The sequence below is a fragment of the Panthera pardus genome, unplaced genomic scaffold (assembly GCF_024362965.1).
Source record: "Panthera pardus isolate Hobbes unplaced genomic scaffold, ASM2436296v1 HiC_scaffold_3, whole genome shotgun sequence".
NCBI classification, from domain to species: domain Eukaryota; kingdom Metazoa; phylum Chordata; class Mammalia; order Carnivora; family Felidae; genus Panthera; species Panthera pardus.
The window spans coordinates 9,053,294-9,072,331 of record NW_026526876.1 but is presented as its reverse complement, the minus strand read 5'-3'; the positions used below and the strand labels follow the sequence as shown (position 1 = coordinate 9,072,331).

The following is a 19,038-nucleotide window of genomic DNA, read 5'->3' as shown; positions in this document are numbered from 1 at the left end:
TCTCAGCTCCAAGCTGGATGGCAGGGGGAATGCGTGCAGCTCCCTCCCTGCTCCCCAGGTCCTACCAGCATTTTCCCTCAATTCACTTTTGCTCTGTAGAGATGCTATCCTTCTGTCTGCACTGCCTGGTCTCCTCATTCTCTGCACTAGTGATCTTGATAAAAATGCACGTTCAGAGGTGCCTGGGCGGCTCAGTCGGTTGGGCATCCCACTCTTGACTTTGGGTCCAGTCGTGATCTCACGGATCATGAGTTTGAGCTCCACGTGGGGCTCTGCACTGACAGTGTGGAGTCTGGTTGGGATTCTCTCTCCCTCTCTCTCCCTGCCCCTCAGCGGTGCGCGCGCTCTCTCTCTCTCAAAAATATATAAAACATTAAAAAAAAAAAAAGATTCCTTTCCCTGGAGGAGGGAACCACCGCCGATGCCCCCACCCACTTCCTGCCCCTTTGTTTTCTGGTGGTTTTGCCTCTGTGTCCTCTCTTTTTTTCAAGATCTTTTCTGTTCATCAGACAAAAGGCTGCATCTCGAGGTAGAACCTGGGACAGGTTTTGCTTGCTTCACCACCATCTGCCTTTAATTAATAAAGATTGCTCCCAGATTCCAACATTGGGTCATCTATCAGTTTAGTTTTTGGCATTAGCGTGAATTTCTTCCCCCCCCCCCCCCATCGTCTTTACAGCTATTTTGGAACAAAACGAGGAGAGGCTCCACGGGAGCTGCCCAGTAGATGTGCCATTTTGAAGGAGTCGGGACTGCATCGTGTAAAAGCTGTGGCTCGTCCGTCCCGCAGCAGGCTCCTTAGCTGTGTGTGCATCTGATCAAAGAAAGAAGTGCAGGAACATTTTCCCTATCCAGGGACCACTTGTCCAGTGACCTCAGTTCTCTGGAATACAACCCAAACAAAGAGTGCACAAGCAGCCAGATAGCTGCCACGGTGTCCATGTTCCGGGCGTTATTCGCTTTACCCAAAGGAGAGTGTTTCCGTTTCCCTCATTCGAAGCCGGGTTACCCGTGTTTTCTGCACACTTCTAACGGTCTTGGTCTTTGCACTCCTAGCCCACAACCAAATCGGAACCGGCAACTCTGAAGGGGATAGGGAACGTTTTTTGACAACGGGCACACTGACCTAAGAAGTGTTTCTGATGGGGGCACTGGGGTGGCCCAGTCGGTTAAGCGTCTGGCTTCAGCTCAGGTCATGATCTCACGGTTCGTGAGTTCGAGCCCCGTGTCAGGCTCTATGCTGACGACAGCAGAGGGCCCGCTTCAGATTCGCTGTCTCCCCCTTCCCTGCTCACACGTGCATTCTCTCTCTCTCAAAAATAATAAATTTTTTAAAAATTAAAAAAAAAAGAGGTGTTTCTGGTGGACCAAAAGGAAAGACATAGGACCCCTGCTCTCACCCCACAACTCACACACCAAAGTGAAAACAGATACAACTGTAAATGCTTACCAGTGCCTGGTAAGGGCAGGCGCTCTATGTGAGCACCCTCCACTTTGAGTCAACAACCACGTCTCTGGGCCTTTCCTCTGCCAGTCTGGGTGCCCTGGGCACCCTGGCCCTACCTTCCACACCTATAGTTAGTTCCAGGAGTGACTCCTAGGACCCTGGCCTCGCATCAGACTCACCTGGGGAACTTAAAAAAATCAGGACAGGGGCACCTGGGTGGTTCAGTCAGTTACGTGTCCGACTCCAGCTCAGGTCATGATCTCATGGTTCATGGGTTCAAGCCCCACGTCGGGGGCTGTGCTGACAGCCCGGAGCCTGGAGCCTACTTTGGATTCTGTGTCTCCGTCTCTCTCTGTCTATCCTTCTCCCACTCATGCTCTGTCTCTCTGTCTCTCTCAAGAATAAAATAAACATTAAAAAAATTAAAACGCAGGACATGCAGGGGCACCTAGGTGGCTTCGTTGGCTAAGCACCCGACTCTTGATTTCGGCTCCGGTCACGATCTCACAGTTCATGAGTTCAAGCCCCGCATCCGGCTCTGCATTGACAGCTAGGAGCCTGCTTGGGATTCTTCTCTCTCTCCTTCTCTCTCTGCCCCTCCCCTGCTCGCTCGCTCGCTCTCTCTAAATAAATAAATAAATAAATAAATAAATAAAAACTTAAAATCGGGACATGCCCCCTAAACCAGTGAAATCAGAACGTCTTGGGAGTGGGACTCAGGCATCAGTGTTTCTTAAAGCTTCGGGGTAATTCCATCCCCTAGGGCCCCGGGTGGGGAACCACCGGGGTGTGAGTAGCAGGAGTTTTCCAGCCAGACCACCTCATCTCTAAAAGGCGGTAATTGTCAGGGCCGAGGGCTCACACCTCATGCCTCGTTGGTAATGTTGAGGGGCTGCCATTGAGGTGCTGGGTCTCGATAGTCACGGGGACCCACCGAGGCTTTGTCAAGCAGGGTCTCACTAGGCAGGGATGCACGCCACACGTTCTAAGACGGTTTCTGTGCCAGGTGGATACTTGGCCCCGGAAGGAGGAGCTGTGGATGTTACCAGGAGGGAAAGGAGGGCGCCAGGGCCGAAGGTGTCACGGGGTCCGGCCACCGTCCCTCCAGCCCCACGGTGCCGGGCTGACTTGTGGCGGATGCTCTGGAACCTTCCTGGCTTTCAGGTGGGACTAGCGCTGACTGCCTGGGCTGTGTGCCCCGGGCTGAGACGGAGGGGGTGTGTCTGGCCCTAGTGCCGGGGAGGCAGGGTGTGGGGCATTTCCTGCAGACTGGAATGCAAGTCCTGACGCGGGCCAATGACGTTCGACCTTCGTAAAAATAATAAGGAAGCGACGAGAGTGGATTCAAGGCTGCCCCAGGAATAACGTCACCCAGCCCTGCTCGTATTCCAATTCGCTTCCCTCAGTGGAGAGGGCAGGGAGGGACTCGAGCCAGCTCGCTCAGGACCGCAAGGACTTACGCACAACCCGGGTTCAGACGCAGCGGTGGCTTTGCTGTGAGCGTCATCTGTCCCTGAGCTGGCAGAGATGTGGCCAAGAGCAGCCGTTCCCACGGGTGAAGCGCGCTGTGGTGGTCATGGTGCCAGTGCCACTGATGTGTGCGTTCGGGCCACCATCACCTCACATTGACCTCTCGGGCTTGGCCACAGAATGCAGGCTGCTGTGTCTGGACAGCCCAGATCCTGCGTCCCGAGAGGCCCCTGCTGCGGTCACCAGCCAGCCAGCACTCAGGGCCTCTGGTGCTCCTGGGCGGGGCCTCCTGGCAGGTGGGCGGGGCCTCCTGGAGAGTGGGCGGAGCATCCTGACAGGTGCCTTCTGGCCGGTGAGGGGGGCCTCCTGGCAGGTGGGTGGGGCATCCTGGGGGGGTGGGGCCTCCCAGCGGGTGGGGCAAGGGCTCAGGTCCAAGGGCTCAGACCGCAGGGCAACAGGAGGAGGGGCTGCTTTTCTCCGCCATTTCCTGAGACTGGTACCCAACCAGGTGCCCCAGGAAGTTGGTTCAGGAGGGGGCAGGGGGCTGCCAGGCCCATGGTCCTCAGGGCAGTGGGATGGAGCTGTTTTTCCTTCAACCAAGGCACCAGTCAGTGAATTCCAGAACTTGGAAGGAGGCATCCACCTCCCATGGGGCCAGAGGCTGACTTTAGCGAAATCTCGGGACATTTCGGGAAATCTCTGAATATTCTCTTCTGCCTGTTGGAGCCATGATGGGGGCAGGGGGGGCAGATGCACTGGGAGGCCTGATTTGCTGCTCTCGCTTTGTCCTGTGCCCCCACACAAATCATTGCTCACCCCCACCTTGGCCTTGGTGTTCCCCTCTGCAGAGTGAGGGATGGCACCTGTTCCTGGGGCGGTCACCTCTTTGTGTGTGTGTGATCTTTGTAGCCCCCTTCTCCTCGCCGTCACCAGGACACGTGCCCAGCTCACATCCACTGCCCGATGCCGTGTCTGCTCCTAGACCAGGCTGGGCCGTCCAAGCCCCCAGGCCGCTTCCCCACCGGCGGTGTGTGCGTCCCCAGCTCTGAGCGTAATGGCCCACATTTGAGGGAATCCGTTGGTTTGCAGAGACACTGCTCGGCATAACCTAGTGCAGTAATCGAGCAGCATCTCAGATCTGAGTCTGAGGCCCAGCCGGGGCACCGGCTCTCCAAGATGCACCCGGGCGGGTAGTCCCGGCTTTCTTATCTGCCAGAAGGGAGTATCACCCACGTATCAAGAACTGAGCGAGACCCGTCAGGCGGTGGTGCAGGGCGGGCCGGGGCGACTTCTTGGGCCCCTCTGGGCTGGGCTGGCCGTCGCGCTAATGAGGGTGTCACATCACACACGGATCCAGCAAAGGAATCGCATCACCGGAGCGGGAAGAGCTGGTGGGGGAGAGGGCGTGGTTGGGCCGAGGCTGGAGGTTTGCTTCGGGTGGACAGAGGCCGCCCCCCGGGAGAAGCAGACTGGACCTCGGCAGGCCCCAGGGCCCGCACGTCGCGCCTGGCTCACGCTCCGGCTCCGGGAAGCCCCCAAAGTGATACCCGGCGGACGCAGGCCCAGCAGCCCCGGCTCTCAGCAGTAGGGCCCATTAGAACTGAACTCTTCTTCGTGGAACATTCTATTTGCACACTCCAGTAGAGTGGACACCAAAGGGGCTTTCTAATGCTTCATGGGCTGCTAATTTCCTCCGTGACCTCTTTTGTTGGGGTCTGACCCCAGCCAGAGGCCCCGCGCCATGAAAGCCAGCGCCTGACACAGGCCCAGGGCACGGGGTGACAATGAGGCCTCTATCGGCTTTAATCAGGCTCCAGTTGTGTCTTAAGAACCGGGTGGGGGGAATCTGTGTGGCGCTCAGAAGCCCTGGGTGGCACAATACGAGAGCCCCCCGCATCCCTCACGGAGGCCGAGGGGGGCTGCGGGCAGCGGAGGAGGGATTCGTCAGGCCCCAGGGGGGGTGGGTCGGCCGGGGGGGGGGGGGGCCTTTGTCCCAGGCGCCTCTTTAGAAGGCCAGGCCTGCCCTGAATGGCCGCCCCGCTTCGGCCCGAGGGTATCGCAGGCCTCTGGGTATCTGGGAGGCAGGCCTCCCACTCGGCCTGCAGCCTATTCATTGCCAGCCTAATTAGGTTTTGTCTGTGCTCCTCCCTCCCCTGCAGACTGTGATTCCTACTGCAAGGCCTCGAAAGGGAAGCTGAAGATTAACATGAAAAAATACTGCAGGAAGGACTATGGTGAGTGTGAGTCCCCTTGTCTGGCGGGACAGCGGGGCCACGTGACCAGCCGGGAGTGGGGCTCGGTTGCACGTGGTCCAGGCTGCGTGCTGGTCGTGGAGTCCCTGTGACCGGCCAGGGGCCGGCTGGTGGCATCCCACGCCCAAGGGGCTTGTCACCTCTTCCACTTGGGTCTTCGGAGGCAAGGGGCCGTGGGGCGGGAGGGGCCGCGGGGTGCGAGGGCTGGGTTCTCTCCCTGGCAGGGAGGAGAATCTGGCATCCGGGCCAGTGGGGCTCCCCTGCGGCCGGGATGCCCAGTCTGGCCTCTGGTCTTCACTCTGTCCCGGAGATGGGGAGGGGGGGGGCTGCTGTGTGGCCTCAGACTAGTTGCTTTACCTCTCTGGTTTTCGGTGCCCTCATCCATTCTATGGGCTTCCAACTTGAGTCTCCCTCCGGTGCTCAAAGTGGGGGTTCTTCAGGAAAGGCGGTGGGAGCTCCAAGGGTTTAAAACTCCTATCCTTTTTTTTAAATTAAATCTTTATTTATTTATTTTGAGAGAGAGAGAGAGAGAGAGTGGGGCAGGGTCAGAGAGAGAGGGAGAGAGAGAGAAATCCAAAGCAGGCTGTGCGCTGTCAGCACAGAGCCCAATGCGGGGCTTGAACTCCTGAAACCGTGAGAGCGTGACCTGAGCCGAGATCAAGAGTCTGACGCTGAGCCGACCGAGCCACCCAGGCGCCCCTAAAACTCGTATTTCTGAAGCCTCTTCCTTCCAGAGGTCGACCCTGCAGGGCTGAGGTGGACCTGGGAATCTGCATTTTACAGGGCGTGCTGACAATTCTGATGCACCTGAACTTTGAACGCAGCTGCGGGGGTCACCAAAGGGGTTTTGCAGCCGGGAGCTTTGGGGCTGGCGGCCCCGGGAGCCCCGTGCAGGTGCCCCGTCACTCGAGCCGTCAGGCCCCCTTTCGGCGGGAACGGGGCGACTCAGCCCGTCACTCACTCCAGGCCATGCTCCCCGCGCCCCTTCTCCCTGTGGTCGGGAGCTGGGTTTGTGGTTTCCGCTACCTGAGCGCGTCTGTGCTGGCTGGGGGCCTGCGCTGGCCAGACATCACGTGATGCAGGGGCAAGGCCTGACTGCGGTCACGGTGGGTGGGAAGCAGTCAGGGAGGCCGCGGGAGGTGAGGAAGCCCCCATGGCCCCCGGGCAGATGTGTACAGCGAGCTGGGGGGCACTTCAGAGCCGGCCCGGTGAACAGAAGTCCCAGGAGGATCTGTGGGCACAGCTGGGGGAAGGCCCCTGTGCGGAGAGCCGGGCATCTATGTGGGCAGCCGAGCCCCCGTCACCAGGCGGGAGGTCACTGCCGCCTGGATGCGGGCCCGAGGGGCCCTGAACCTGGTGGGGCCCGGTGTGGCTTCCACCGTCCGGGCCTCCCCCCCAGGCTGGTGGGCCTGGCCGATTTGGACGGGGGGCTGGGCCGCCTCCTCCTGCACAGACGGTCCACCCTGCCCACCCCCATGCGCCGCCTCCCCGCTCCCGCTGGGTGTTGCCCAGTCCCGTCTGTCCCTCCGCAGTCGGCCTCCTCGGAGGCGAGTTCCCCATCCGAGGCCTCGGCGGCCCTGTCCCCCCGGCCCCCAGCCCTGCTCTGGTTTCTCACGTCTGTGCAACTTCCCAGGTCTGCCCCCAATCCTTCCGTAGAACCCGGGAGGCGTCACTTTGCTTCTCTGAGCCTCTGTTTCCTTGTGTGCAGCATGAAGGCCGTGCACCTGCTGGCTGTGTCTACAAGCAGCCAGCACAGGGCCGGGTGCCTGACGGGCTCCCCGGGAGGGGTGTCGTCTGCTGGTCAGCAGGCAGTTGGGCAGGAGGGGAGGGGAGGAAGGGAGCAGAGCAGGTGGAAGAGAACCTTGGTCCGTCCCTCCCCGACCCAAGGGCGTCCGGCCAGGTCTTACCTGGGTCTTACCTGGGTCTTAACCTGGGTCGGCCATTTGAACCAAACACGTTTTTGTGGTTTTTTTCTTCTTTGATAAGGATGGTGGTCGGGACCTTTTAGCATAACGAAATGAACGAGGAGGCCCGAGGGAACCCAAGGAATTTTGAGAACTCGTAAAACTTGCTCATTTTCCTCCGCGAGAGCATCTGTCCACACACCCACACGCACACGCGTGCACACCCCACACTGGAGCCCAGAGCATGATCCCAGTGACTCCGGCCGTGATCAGGCCGTGGGGATCCCCGTTCCAGACCCTTCTGGGGCCCACAGTACCTTCCCCAAAGCCCCTCGACAGTGCCCGCAGGAACGTCTGCCTTCCACCGGAAAATAACAGACTTTGGGATGGTTTAAAGGTAAAGGAGCTGGGCCCTGAGTCATCTCTGAGCCCTGGTGACGACCACAAGGAGGGGCCCCGGGTAGGGTCCGCGTCCTCTCCGCAGAAGCATCCTGCCTCTGCTGAGGTCCAGGCGCTCTTCTGAGGGATGAGGCCTCAGGCCGGAAGGTCCAAGGGTTCCGTCGTGTTCCCAGGCTTGGGGACAAGCACGGGCTGTCTCCGCAGGCCCAGAGAGCCCGGGGTCATAGAGAAGAGCCTTGTGCCCCCGCACCTGCCCAGAACTGGACAGGGAGGAAGGGAAGGGCCAGGTGGTCCCGTGAGGTGTTGGCCCACAGCCCCTGTTCTCATCGCAAAGTAAAGGAAGGAACAATTAGACTTTTTTTTTTTTTTTTTTTAATTTTTTTTTTCAACGTTTTTTATTTATTTTTGGGACAGAGAGAGACAGAGCATGAACGGGGGAGGGGCAGAGAGAGAGGGAGACACAGAATCGGAAACAGGCTCCAGGCTCCGAGCCATCAGCCCAGAGCCTGACGCGGGGCTCGAACTCACGGACCGCGAGATCGTGACCTGGCTGAAGTCGGACGCTTAACCGACTGCGCCACCCAGGCGCCCCAATTAGACTTTTTAAAAACATTCCCGGGGCAGCTCCTGTTTTCCACCTGGTTTTATCTGACTTGGCTCCACTTTGTTCTCTTCTTACTATGTTGGATTCTGCCTCCCTGACCTGTGATGTTCCAAGGGACCCTGGTCCCCCTCAGTGGTCTCCTGTCCCCTACCAGCAGGCAGGCCGCACAGCCTCTTTTTCTAAACCCAGAGGGCCCCACCCCACTCCAGAAGCCCCTCACCTGCCGTGGCACCCGGGCGGCAGGGACATCTTTTCTGGGGGTGTGGAAGGTGGGATTCCTTCTGCCATCCGCCCCCCACCCCTCCGCCCGACCCTCGCCTTCCTGCCAGCCCCTGGCTCCTCATGGATTATCCGAGAGCAGCGGTGTCAAAGGCGGCTGGCTTCAGTCCCCTCGTGTCACCCAGCTGGCGGGTGTCTTGTCCACGGAGGCCTGTCCTGCTCGGTCCACAATGGCCTGCCCTGGGCGGCCGCTCTCGAATCACCTTTAGCCTCACCCGGGTCCTGCCCCAAGGCCGGGAGGGGTGAGGAATAGCCCAGCGGGCCCACCCTTGCAAGACTTCACGGAGGCCACCCCAGCTCCTGCCCCACACTCGCTGCCCGGGCACCCGCGGTTCTGCTGCTGGGTGACATTTGAGGAGGGGCAGCAGAGGCAGGAGAGAAGTGGGGCGTCCCCTCGGGGAGCCGACGAGCTCTGAGGCTGTCGTGCCTCCAGCCTTTACGTCCTCCTGACAGTTCCCCAGAGCCTGTTGGCTCGAGGCCCGGACTCGTACTGTCCCCTCCTATTCCCCAAAGATCCTGGGGGGCTTCTGGTCCCCAAGACTGATCCTGATTCCCTTGGGGTCACCTAAAAGCTGGGGAGCTTTTAGCCCCCAGCTTAGCATCCAGGCCTGCGTGGTCAAGCAGCAGGCAGGACAAAGATGTGTCGAGACGGAATTGCAGGGGGAGGGTCTCCAAGAGCCCAGCAGGGTGGGCGTCAGGCCGTCGGGGAGAGGCTTGTTCCGGAAGCAGTGAGTGGTGCCCACAGGGGTGGGTGCAGGGGGCGCACGGGTGCTCTGAGGCTGGGGGTAGATCCCGTGATTGGATTGCAGGACTTTTGTAGAGAATCTTCTTTGTATTCTGCTGGGACTGTAGAGCCCCGGAAAAGTGCGAGTGGGGGGCATCCCTCCCCTACCCGGGGCAGACCTGGGCCAGCCCAGGGGCACGAGGAGCAGGAGGGACCCGGCCTGGGGATGGGCGGCTAGGTGAGGCCGGCAGAGCAGCCACGGGGGGCCGGGGAGGACTGGGGAGCGGGCCTCTGAGGGGCCCGCGTCCTCTCGGACTGACACCCGGCAGGGAGCCAATTAGAAAACGCGTTTCCTTCGCTTCCAGGCAGCGCACGGGGTGTTCCAGAAGCTAATTAGTACCTCGGGTTTGCCGCCCCCGCCAGGTGACAAGCAGGCCCCAGACCCCCTTCTTCGTGCCAGAGGTCGTGGATCTGGGACCCACCGCTGACCTGGGCAGCGGACGGAAGGCGGGGTGGGGGGTGGGGGGAGCAGGGCGGTGAGAAATGGTCAGTGACTGGCTTGGGCTGTGCCGGTCCTGCCCCTGTGTCGTCTCGGGCACGTTCCTGACACGAGGGGGCCCCACGTGGGTAGGGCTGGGGCGGGCGCCGCGCAAGGCGAGAAGGCGTGGGGTCGGGGTCGGGCCTCGGGGCTGAGCCCGCCAGCCACGCCCCTCACATCCGGGCACGGAAGGGGGCACCCGCCCGGGATCTGGAGGCACCGGTTCCCGACTTGCTGGGGGACTTTGGACAGGAGTCTCGGCAGCCTGGGCCTCAGGCTCCAAGTCTGTCAGATGCAGGTGTCGTCAAGGGGACACGACGCCCTTCTAGAAGAGACCAGATGGCGGCCCGCTGCGCCAGGTGCCATCTCCTCGGGGCAGAGGTCACCTCCGCCCACCTCTCCTGGGCCACCCCAGCCCTCTGTCGCCCTCTAGGGGGGATCCGGCTCACCTTGCAAATGCTTGAGAAGGCGCCAGCCTGCGGCTCGGTGAGGGGACGGTGGTTCGGTTCGCAGAAGACAGTTTCCGTTATCGTCCGGTGTCTTGGCATCCCTGCCGGGTCACCGGGACCACCCAGCCCGGGCGGGACGGGCCTTTGTGTGAGCGTGCTCGCGTGACACCGTGTGTGCGCACGTGGGACAGCATGTGTGCGCACTGTGACGGTGCGTGTGTGGGCATGTGTGACGCCGTGTGTGCGAGTGCAGGCGGGACTGTGAGTGTGCACGTGACGGTGTGAGCGTGCTCGTATGACACCGTGTGTGAGTGTGCATGCGGGACGGCATGTGAGTGTGTACGTGAGGGTGTGCGTGTGCAGGTGTGCTCGTGTGACCATGCGTGTAAGCGGCTGTGCATGTGTGCAGGTGTGTGTGTGCATGTGTGAGTGCTTCTGTGAGTGCACACGAGTGTGTGACAGCATGTGGGTGTGCAAGTGGCAAGTACAAGTGCACCCGTGTGACAGCATGTGGGTGTGTTTTCCTGTGGGTGGACATGTGTAAGTGTGTTTGTATGAGAGCTTTGTGGCTGTTTATGTGATACTGTGTGAACGTGTGTGCTCATGTGATCACACATGTCGGTGTGCATGTGTGGTGTGAGTGGGCATACATGTGTGCAAAAGTGTGTGTGACAGCCTGTGAGTGTGCACACGTGAGTACATGTGTGATAGCATTGTGGGTGTGCTCATGTGACTGAGCATGTGCGTGTATGCTTGTGTGTGTGTGTGAGTGAGTGTGGGTATGTGTGTGAGTGGGCTCCTGTGAGTACACGCATGAGTGTGTGACAGCATGCGGGTATGTAGGTGTGCAAGTATGACCGTATATGCGCATGTGCATGTGTATTCCCGCGTGTGCATGTGTGAGTGTACGTGCGATAGCGTGCGTGGGTGTGCTCATATGCGTGTGCACATCGGTGTGAGCGCATGGTGCATGTGAGCAGGCATGTATGAGTGTGCACGTGAAAGAGTGCGTGTGTGACAGCATGTGAGTTTGCTCGTGTGAGTGCCTGTGCGACCGTGCGTGCGAGAGTATGTGCGCTCCTCTGACAGCGTGGTGTGTGTGCGAGAAGGCTCACGTGCGTACGTGTGCTCACCGCAGCCCGGGAAGTCCCGCCGCCATCCCCTCTTTGCACACCCACCGAGCACCTGCTGTGTGCCCCGTCCTGTCCTGGGCACCGAGCTTAACGGGAGGAGACCCAGGCTCAGCCCTCAAGGAGCTTGCAGTCGAGGAGGAGAGATGGGCACACAGATGAGAGCACGGAGGGTGGACGTGTGGGCAGCGTCCAGCCTGAGGTGGGCACAAGCGGGGCGTGGCCCGTTCTCCAGGAGGGCTTCCTGGAGGAGGGAGCCCCGGTAGCTGGTGCTCACAGGGCAGAGCAAGGCTCCCAGGGCAGAGGGAGAAAGGCGTCGGGCACAGAAGTGGAAACAGGCTGGGGGCAGGGGTGGGGGCCGGGGGAAGCAGGGGAGAGGCTAGTGGGGCGGGGGGGGGGGGGGAGACAGACAGCTCACATGATCATCTCACTTTTGCCAGTTCTTGGAAAAATTATTCATTCCCAGAAGTGTTTATTAGTCACCCCCTTTGTTGAAAGACGTTTGGCACCAGCAGATGGAAAAATCAGAATGCTTCCCACAAGACGGTTTGGGTCCAGGATTCCTCCTGAGATCCGCAAGGATGGCTTCTGAGGTACGGCTCCCAAGGGGACACCGTTGGCACCTGTGGGGAGGGACCAGGCTCTCGGGTCGTGCGCGTGCCTGTCCGTACTCCTGCTTTCTCGGGGGCCCTGTGGCCGAAGAGGGTCTGGGACCTCAGTGGGCTTCTGATTGGCATCAGCACCCCCAGGTGTGCCCTGGGTCCCCCGGGGGACGCGGAAGCCCAGGAGAGGAGCGGCCTCGCCAGGCCCCCGATGGGACACCTCACACCTCCCCTCTCCCGTCCTCACTGAACACCTGGGACAGAGGGAATTTCATTCCCCGCCCTGATAGGCTGAGACGCAACAAGGTAAGATGCTGGAGGCCAGGGACTCCAGAGCCCGAGAGGTTTGTCCCCTGTGCTGCCAGGGCGCTGAGCCTTGGGCGGCCCGGAGTGGGCACAGCAGTCCCTTCGAAGGCTCTAGAACTGGTTTCCCCACAGGATCCTTGACTCTCTGCTCCCGGGGAAGCCAGACGCATCCTGCCGGGGAAGCAAGCGGGAGGCGTCACAGTGGTGTTGGGGTGACTGTTGGAGATGACAGAGCCGGTGTGACGGACACGGTGGGGTGGGCAGGGGGTGCCGGTGGTGGGCATGGCGGTGTCGGGGAGGGAGGTCACGGGCGGATCCGTGATGGGATGGGGGGGCGCCCCAGCTGGCCACGAAGGCGTGTGTAGGGGGGACGCTGGGGGTGGGACGCTGGGGACACTGTGGCTGAGCCTGGCTCCGGTCTAGCTGCTCAGGCTGGAAATCAGATGGGGTCGGGGGACGAGTCTCCCACCTCGGGCTTCTGTTTGCCTGACCGGTTCCAGCGACACGGGGCCTCTCAGCAAATGATGGCATCTCTGCCTCTGTACACCCCTTCCCCTTCCTTTTCTTGACCTTGAGGTCAGTAGCTGTTCCCGCGATCGGGGTCAAACCCTTGAAGTTCAGAGAGCCGGACGGGTTACCGACCCCGTCCTAGAACCGGAGTTCCTGTGTCTGTAACGTCCTGTGATCTCGGGGCTTGGGTGTGGGTACACGTGTTAGAGGAGCACCCAGGGGGCTGATCCCCAAAGGGAGAGCTTCCTGGGGAGCCAGGCAGTTGGCAGGGCCCCCGGCTGAGGCTGGGAGACGCCACTCCGGCCCCCAAGGCATCACCCGCCGTTCCAGGGAGCGGGACACAGATGCTGGCCGCACGTGGCCTGGTGTTTCAGAGGCTCACTGACCCTTCCCTGGGGGTCACTGGCCCCTTGGGCATCCTCCGATTTCCCCAGCCAGATGTGACCTCCTCTCCTCCCCACCCCCAGAGCGCCAGCCCCATATGGAGGCCAGATGCGGAGCGGGGTGAGCGTGAGGCAGGCGGAGGTCGAGGAATGCGGGTGACCACCAGGTTGGGCAGGGAGGGCCCACGGGCCCCAGGGACAGCTTGAGAGGAGCCCCTGAGCCCGCAGGGTGCCGCGCTGCCTGGTCTCCCGCAGCCCTTCCCAGCAAGGTGACTGACCCTCTATCCCCAGGGAGTCCCCAGCTCTGGGCTCCCAGCACTACCCTCCCCGCCCCCGCAGCCGCCCGCAGGGTGCTGAGCTCCAGAGGGGCCTCCGGGCGGCTGGGGCTGCTCCCGGCCGCATCTCGCCCTCCCTGGAGCTTCCTTCCATTTTCTCTTCTCACAGTCTCTTCTCCTCTGAGCACCGGTTTTTAGGAAGGAGGGCTGGCTGGGGAAGGCTGGTTAATGTAAGGTGTCTCCTCTCTCCTCCCATTTCACAGATGCAGATGGGGATGCGGAGGCTCGGAGGGGTGAGAGGGGGGATCTGTCCAAGGTGCCTGGATTGCTGGGGCCGAGTTGGGGCGGGGACACCCTCCAGGGGTAGACCCGTCTTCTGCTCACCAGGGGCCTGTCTCCAGGGTCACAGAGTATTGCCCGCAACCAGTGTTCGTCTCAGCTGGGCATTTCCCCGCCGTGGGGTGGCTCTGGTGGCCCTGACACTGCCCCTCCGCTGGGCTTAGTGCCTTTGGCACTGAGGTCCCCAGCACGCCGGTCACCGTCCTGGGGCTTCCTGCCCAAGGCCTGCCCTGTCATCTTCCGGCACCTGCCTGTGTAGGCCCGGCCGGGATGGGAGGTGGAGCCAGGCCCCAGCCAGCCACCAGCCACCAGCCCCGAGGGCCGGCTGCGGGACGCGAGGCGTGGGACCGGGAACACCTTTCCAAGCTCAGAGACGCCCGCTCGACTCCCCGAGGCGAACTTGGCCGGCTCGGGAGCAGCCCCGGGACCCTGGTGTTGTGCTGGGCCCTGCCTGCTTGCTGTGTCGGGGCCCGAGGCCCCGTCTTCCGGTTTTCTTGGGGAAGCAGGTTCCGTCCTCCAGGCGTGGGGTGCCTCAGGAGCGGGAGCCCGGCGTGGTGTGCCAAGGGTGCCCGGTGTGCAAGTGCACGACAGGCCCAGTGATTGCGGGATGCCCCGCTGCAGGGCTCCAGCTGGGTGGGGGGCGGGGGCTGCCCTTTGGGCTCCCGCTCTTGAGGAGGGGCTTGCTGGAGGCAGAGGGCTTAATGGGGAACTGGGCTGTGTTGGGGGGCCTGATAGGCCACACCCCCACTGTGGGGCGGCTGTCAGTTTGTGGCCAGAAGCACCCTGTGTGCTAAGTTTTCTGTGAGTCCTGGAGGTCGCAGGTCCCGGAGGGACCAGGGGGTGATGAGGGGCCTGGACGGAGGCCAGACTGGGGGAGGTCGGCCCTCTTGCCTTCCCCTGCTTCGGAGGCCAGGGTCCCACAGACGCACTGGCCGGGGTGGTGCTCATTGCCGGGCCTTTCGTGGGGGGGGTGTTTCCCAGCGCCAGGCCCCCCCTCACCATTGCCCTCAGGGGGTGCTGGGAGGTGCGTTTGGTGAGTCGGGCGTCTCCCAAGGCTGTGTGAGGCCATCCTTCCGGCTGACTCTGGAGCTGTGGCCATGCCACGGGTGAGGGGTAGGGGATGGGAGACGGGGGGTTCCTCCTGCCTGGGAGAGGGGGCCCTGCCGAGCAGGCAGGGCTCAGGTCCACTCTCCTGCCTGAGCCTCTCTCCAGGCAGGGCAGCCAGTCTCCCGACCCCTTCACACTTGTGAGGGTGGGGTGTGTGTGTGGGGGGGGTGGGTGCAGGTGGCCAGGCAAGACTGGGACCGCTTCCCAGGGAACAGGGCTCCCAGATTTTGGCTCTCCGATTCCCAGATCTCCGGACGTTCCCTCCTCCTCCGGGGACCCCTGTGCAATCAGATGGTCCCGGGCACCTGACCCCTTCTCCTCTCCCAAGAATGGAGCCTCAGCACCAGGGCCTGGCAGGGAAAACCGAGGCAGCCTTCACGTCAATGTGCGGATGCCGCAGGAGGGGGCAGCCCCGGGAAGCCTGAGGACCCCTGTGGGTGGCTGTGGCTGGTGACCTGCCCTGGCCACAGCCAGCCTCCAGCTCTTCACCTCATTTCGTGGGGGAGGCGGTGACACCTCATCGAGGGTGCGTCGGCCCGCCCAGATGCCCCGCGCCCCCGACCCCGCACGCTTGTTCCGGCCCCCGCTGGCGAGTCAGCATCTCCGAGAACAGGACTTGGCTGTACTCGGCTGCTTCTTACCTTCACGGGGGCCTGGGAAACATGTGGTCAGAGCTGCATTTTATAAAAGCAGCTGCAGCTCATGACATACTTTCTATACCAGGAGATTTATGGGGCTGCATGGTTTTAATGGTTTCTGTGGGGTTAGTGTCCTCCCCCGTTCGTCCTGGCTGCTGTCTCGGAGACAGATGGGTGACAAGCCTTCCCTGGCTGGACTGGCCCAACAGGAAGGTATGGCTGGGAGGGGGGGAGGCCCGGGGCTGGCCACCCAAGCCTCCCTGGGAGGGGCAGCTGCTGGGAAGCCCTTGGGGGCCCACCCTGAGCGGTCCATAAATCCAGGAGACCTCCAGCCGGCAGGAAGCCTCCCCGCAGAGGTGTCCCAGGGCTCAAGGCTGGTGGGTAGAGAAAGATGGCTGACAGCCCTCTCGCCCAGAGCCCCATCCCCCGGAGCCCCTCCCCCAGACCCATCCCCTGGAGCCCCTCCCCCAGAGCCCCCTGCCCCGGAACCCCATCCCCCAGAGCCTCTCCCCCAAGCCCCATCCCCCAGAGCCCTCCACCAAAGCCCCATCCCCTGGAGCCCTCCCCCAGAGCCCTTCCCCCAGCAGATGAATGAGCAACTACTCTATGCCCTGTGCTGAGGAAAGAGCTTTCCTAGAACCTGGCCCAGGCCGGGAGGGAGCTTTGATGCCCGTAGGAGGTCCCCCAAACCTGCAAGCAGGGACCTAAGTCAGCTTGGAGCTACTTCCCGCTATGCCGGGAGGACAGGTCCTCCGAGGGTCCAGAGCTGACAGGCTGTGAGTCTCCTGGACCAGGACTGGAGCCGGGGAGCGAGGCTTGGGATGACGAACAAGGCTGCCTGCCCTAGGGCAGCGGGGCCCCCTTTGGAGGAACCCAAGCACAGGACCCGGAGCGTCCTACTTCTTAGATTGCTTCTGGTGGCCCAAGAGTCTCCTCGTGTTGGGACCCTGCGGAGGTCGGGGAGCTCTGAGAAGGACGGCCGAGGTCTGCTCCTATAGAAGGACACGTGGACAGCCAGCACCGTGGCCTGGATGCCCCCACCCAGCCGAGAGGACCCCCAGGGCTGGCCCCCCGCCCCTTGGCCAGACCAGCTCAACTCTGGCCACGGCCGTTACTGCTGACTCCGGCCAAGGGGCCCGGCCTGGCCCTCAGTCCCCCTCTCGCCCCTTGGAGTCACGGGATGGGGAGGTGCGTGCCCCTGCCCGCCCAGCAACAGGCTTGAATTAGAAAAGAAGTCAGTCATCACAGCCCGGCCCCGGTGGCTACTAGGTCCTTCCTGTGAGCCCCGGCATTGTTCGTGGGGTGGCCGCGGCCCCGCCTTGCTCGCGGCCTTGCTCACAGAGCTCGGCTGCTGGCTGCAGATGTGGGGCGCTCCGGGACTCCAAGGCCGGGAGACAAAGTGCAGCCCGGCCTGTAGGCCCGGGGCGTGGGGGGCCAGCTCCCGGCTCCCCGGAGCCTGAGAGCTCTCTCCTTGCTTTTCCACGGGCATCTGTTCCACTCTGCAGCCCGCGGGTGCCCCAGCTCGGTTGGGCTTTCCAGAGCCGCCCTCACCCATCCCGCCTCGCGGGCTCCGGGTCCCACACCCCGATGCCTGCTTTTGTCTGCGCGGAGAGCAGGGCGCCAAGCGACGAGCACAGCCGCTTAGTAGCAACTGCTGCCCAGCCTCAGCCCGCATTCTGTGGGTGAGCTAGAGTAAGGGAGGGCGTTGGCGGTGTGGACCCAGGGATGCGGCCGCGCGTCGCTTACAGAGGGGCCCGAGGCACCAGCAGCGTGGGGGCCAGGCTCCCCCTCCCAGCCAGCATCTGCCTCCGAGAAGGACCACTGTGGCTTTGCGGCTGGGTCCCTCTTCCTGCCGGCTGGTCCCAGCACGCCTCTTAGCGTCCCAGACTGATCTCACGGTCTGCCTTTCCGGGGCTAATCCCATCTCTCTCATTCCTGACTGCACGATGAGGGATCCTCACCGGATCCCCCCCATCCTGTCCTCGTTGAGGTCAGTTGAGGACATCGGTGCACAGACGGTGGGGGCTCAGGCGTCCTGAGGGCTGAGGCTAATTGGCCGGGAGTGAGTGTCATGTGTGCATCAGGGGCACAGCCTCAGGGAACGAGGTCCTTGGGCGGGCAGGGCTGCCCTTGGCTGCTGTGCCTGGCGTCCCGGTGGGGCAGTGCCTCGGTGGGGGCGGGGGGGGGGGTGCTGGGAGACCCCAGTCGTTCCGGGCTCCCGGCCAGCAGGGCCGGCGGGCCTGGCGCTGGGCTGTGCCTGGTGCGCTCCCGGGCGTGCGGAGCAGGTCTGCCTGAGGTCACCGTTTCAGTGTGTATTTTGAATATTTTCAGCTGTATATGTGCTGCAGGGACTTGGCCCGTGCGCCGCGTGTGCGGCTCATACTTGGTGGGCTGTGTAATGTGCGGAGGCGTCGCCAAGGGCAGCGGAACTGTGGATGTTTTCCAGCATAATCACATGCATCCTCCCCCGCCCTCCCCCGCCCCCGCCCCCGCCCCGTGCCGTCCCACCGCAAGGCCAGGGAGCTACTGGGGTCGGAGGAGGACCCGCGTCCACTGCTTTGGCCCCCAGATTCTCGGGGACGGCGAGGTGTCCGGGGCTGGGTCCCGCTTTGGGCTGCGTCCTCGGTGCTAAGCGGATCCCCTTCAGGCCCGGCCAGTACGGGTGGGGTGGGCAGCCGCTTCGGACGCCCTGCCCTGCCCGTTGTTCCAGGGAATTCCTTGAGGGGAGGGAGACTCCAGACCAGGAGAGGTGGGGCAGGGTCTCCTGCTTCCTGAAGGACCGCATTGCTGCAGCTCCGGGGACAAAGAAGGGCCCCTGGGGGCCTGGAGGGCCAGCCCGAGGCCTGACCTTGTCCAGCCGGCTCTCTCCGGCCTCTCCTTAGCACAGCTGGGACCCCTCACCAGGGCTGCAGAAGCGAGTACCACGGACTGAGCTTAAACAACGGAAATGTATCGTCTCACGGTTCTGGAGGCCGGGAGCCCGAGATCCAGGGAGTCTGCAGGCCTGGCTTCTCCTGAGGCCTCTCTCCTTGGCCGGCTGGCGGCCGTCTTCCCGCTGTGTCCTCGTGGGGTCTTTCCTCTGTGCGTCTGTGTCCTGATCTCCTCTCCTCACGAGGACACCAGTCATACTGGATTAGCCGTCCCCCCGCCCCCAATAACTCTGTCTTAACTTAATTACCTCCGTTAAGACCTTGTCTCCGAGCACCATCCCTCTCCGACAAACGGGGGTGGGGGACTAGCACTGCATCATATGAATCTGGGAGACACAGCTCAGCCTGTAACACCAGCAGACGCTCAGTGCCTGGGATCACAGCCGCGTTCTCCAGGGTCCCCCGGCTGGCGGGGGGTGGTGGCGGGGGCCAGCGTGGACGGGCCAGGGGTCTGTGGTCGCACGCAGGGAAACAGTGGCATCCTGAGGGAGGCTCATTGTGTATTCAGCTCAGTCCTACGGAGAGGAAACCGGGGTTCTCAGGGACGCCGGCTCCCCCGTCGCTTAGCCGAGGGGCACTCAGTTGCCACGGTGACCCCCGTCTGCACAGTCAAACACACGGCCCAGCCACTTCTGCAGGCTGGAGGGCTCCCCACCCCACCTCGGAGTTCACACTGAGTGTTGAGTCCCTTGGTGACGAAAACATGGAAACGGTTGCCATGGCAGCCATTCTTTGGAGCCCTCACACTGGAG

At 62.4% G+C, this 19,038-nt stretch overlaps 1 protein-coding gene across 4 annotated transcripts in view; it reads left to right on the top strand.

The window, feature by feature from the left end:
- NTN1 (netrin 1) overlaps window positions 1–19,038 on the top strand; it is a 191,193-nt gene that overhangs the window by 166,334 nt on the left and 5,821 nt on the right. For all 4 annotated transcript variants that reach the window (XM_053892806.1, XM_053892804.1, XM_053892807.1 and 1 more), the window contains exon 6: window positions 5,077–5,151. In XM_053892806.1, coding sequence (XP_053748781.1) covers window positions 5,077–5,151 — 75 coding nt within the window. The remainder of the gene's footprint in view (window positions 1–5,076; window positions 5,152–19,038) is intronic.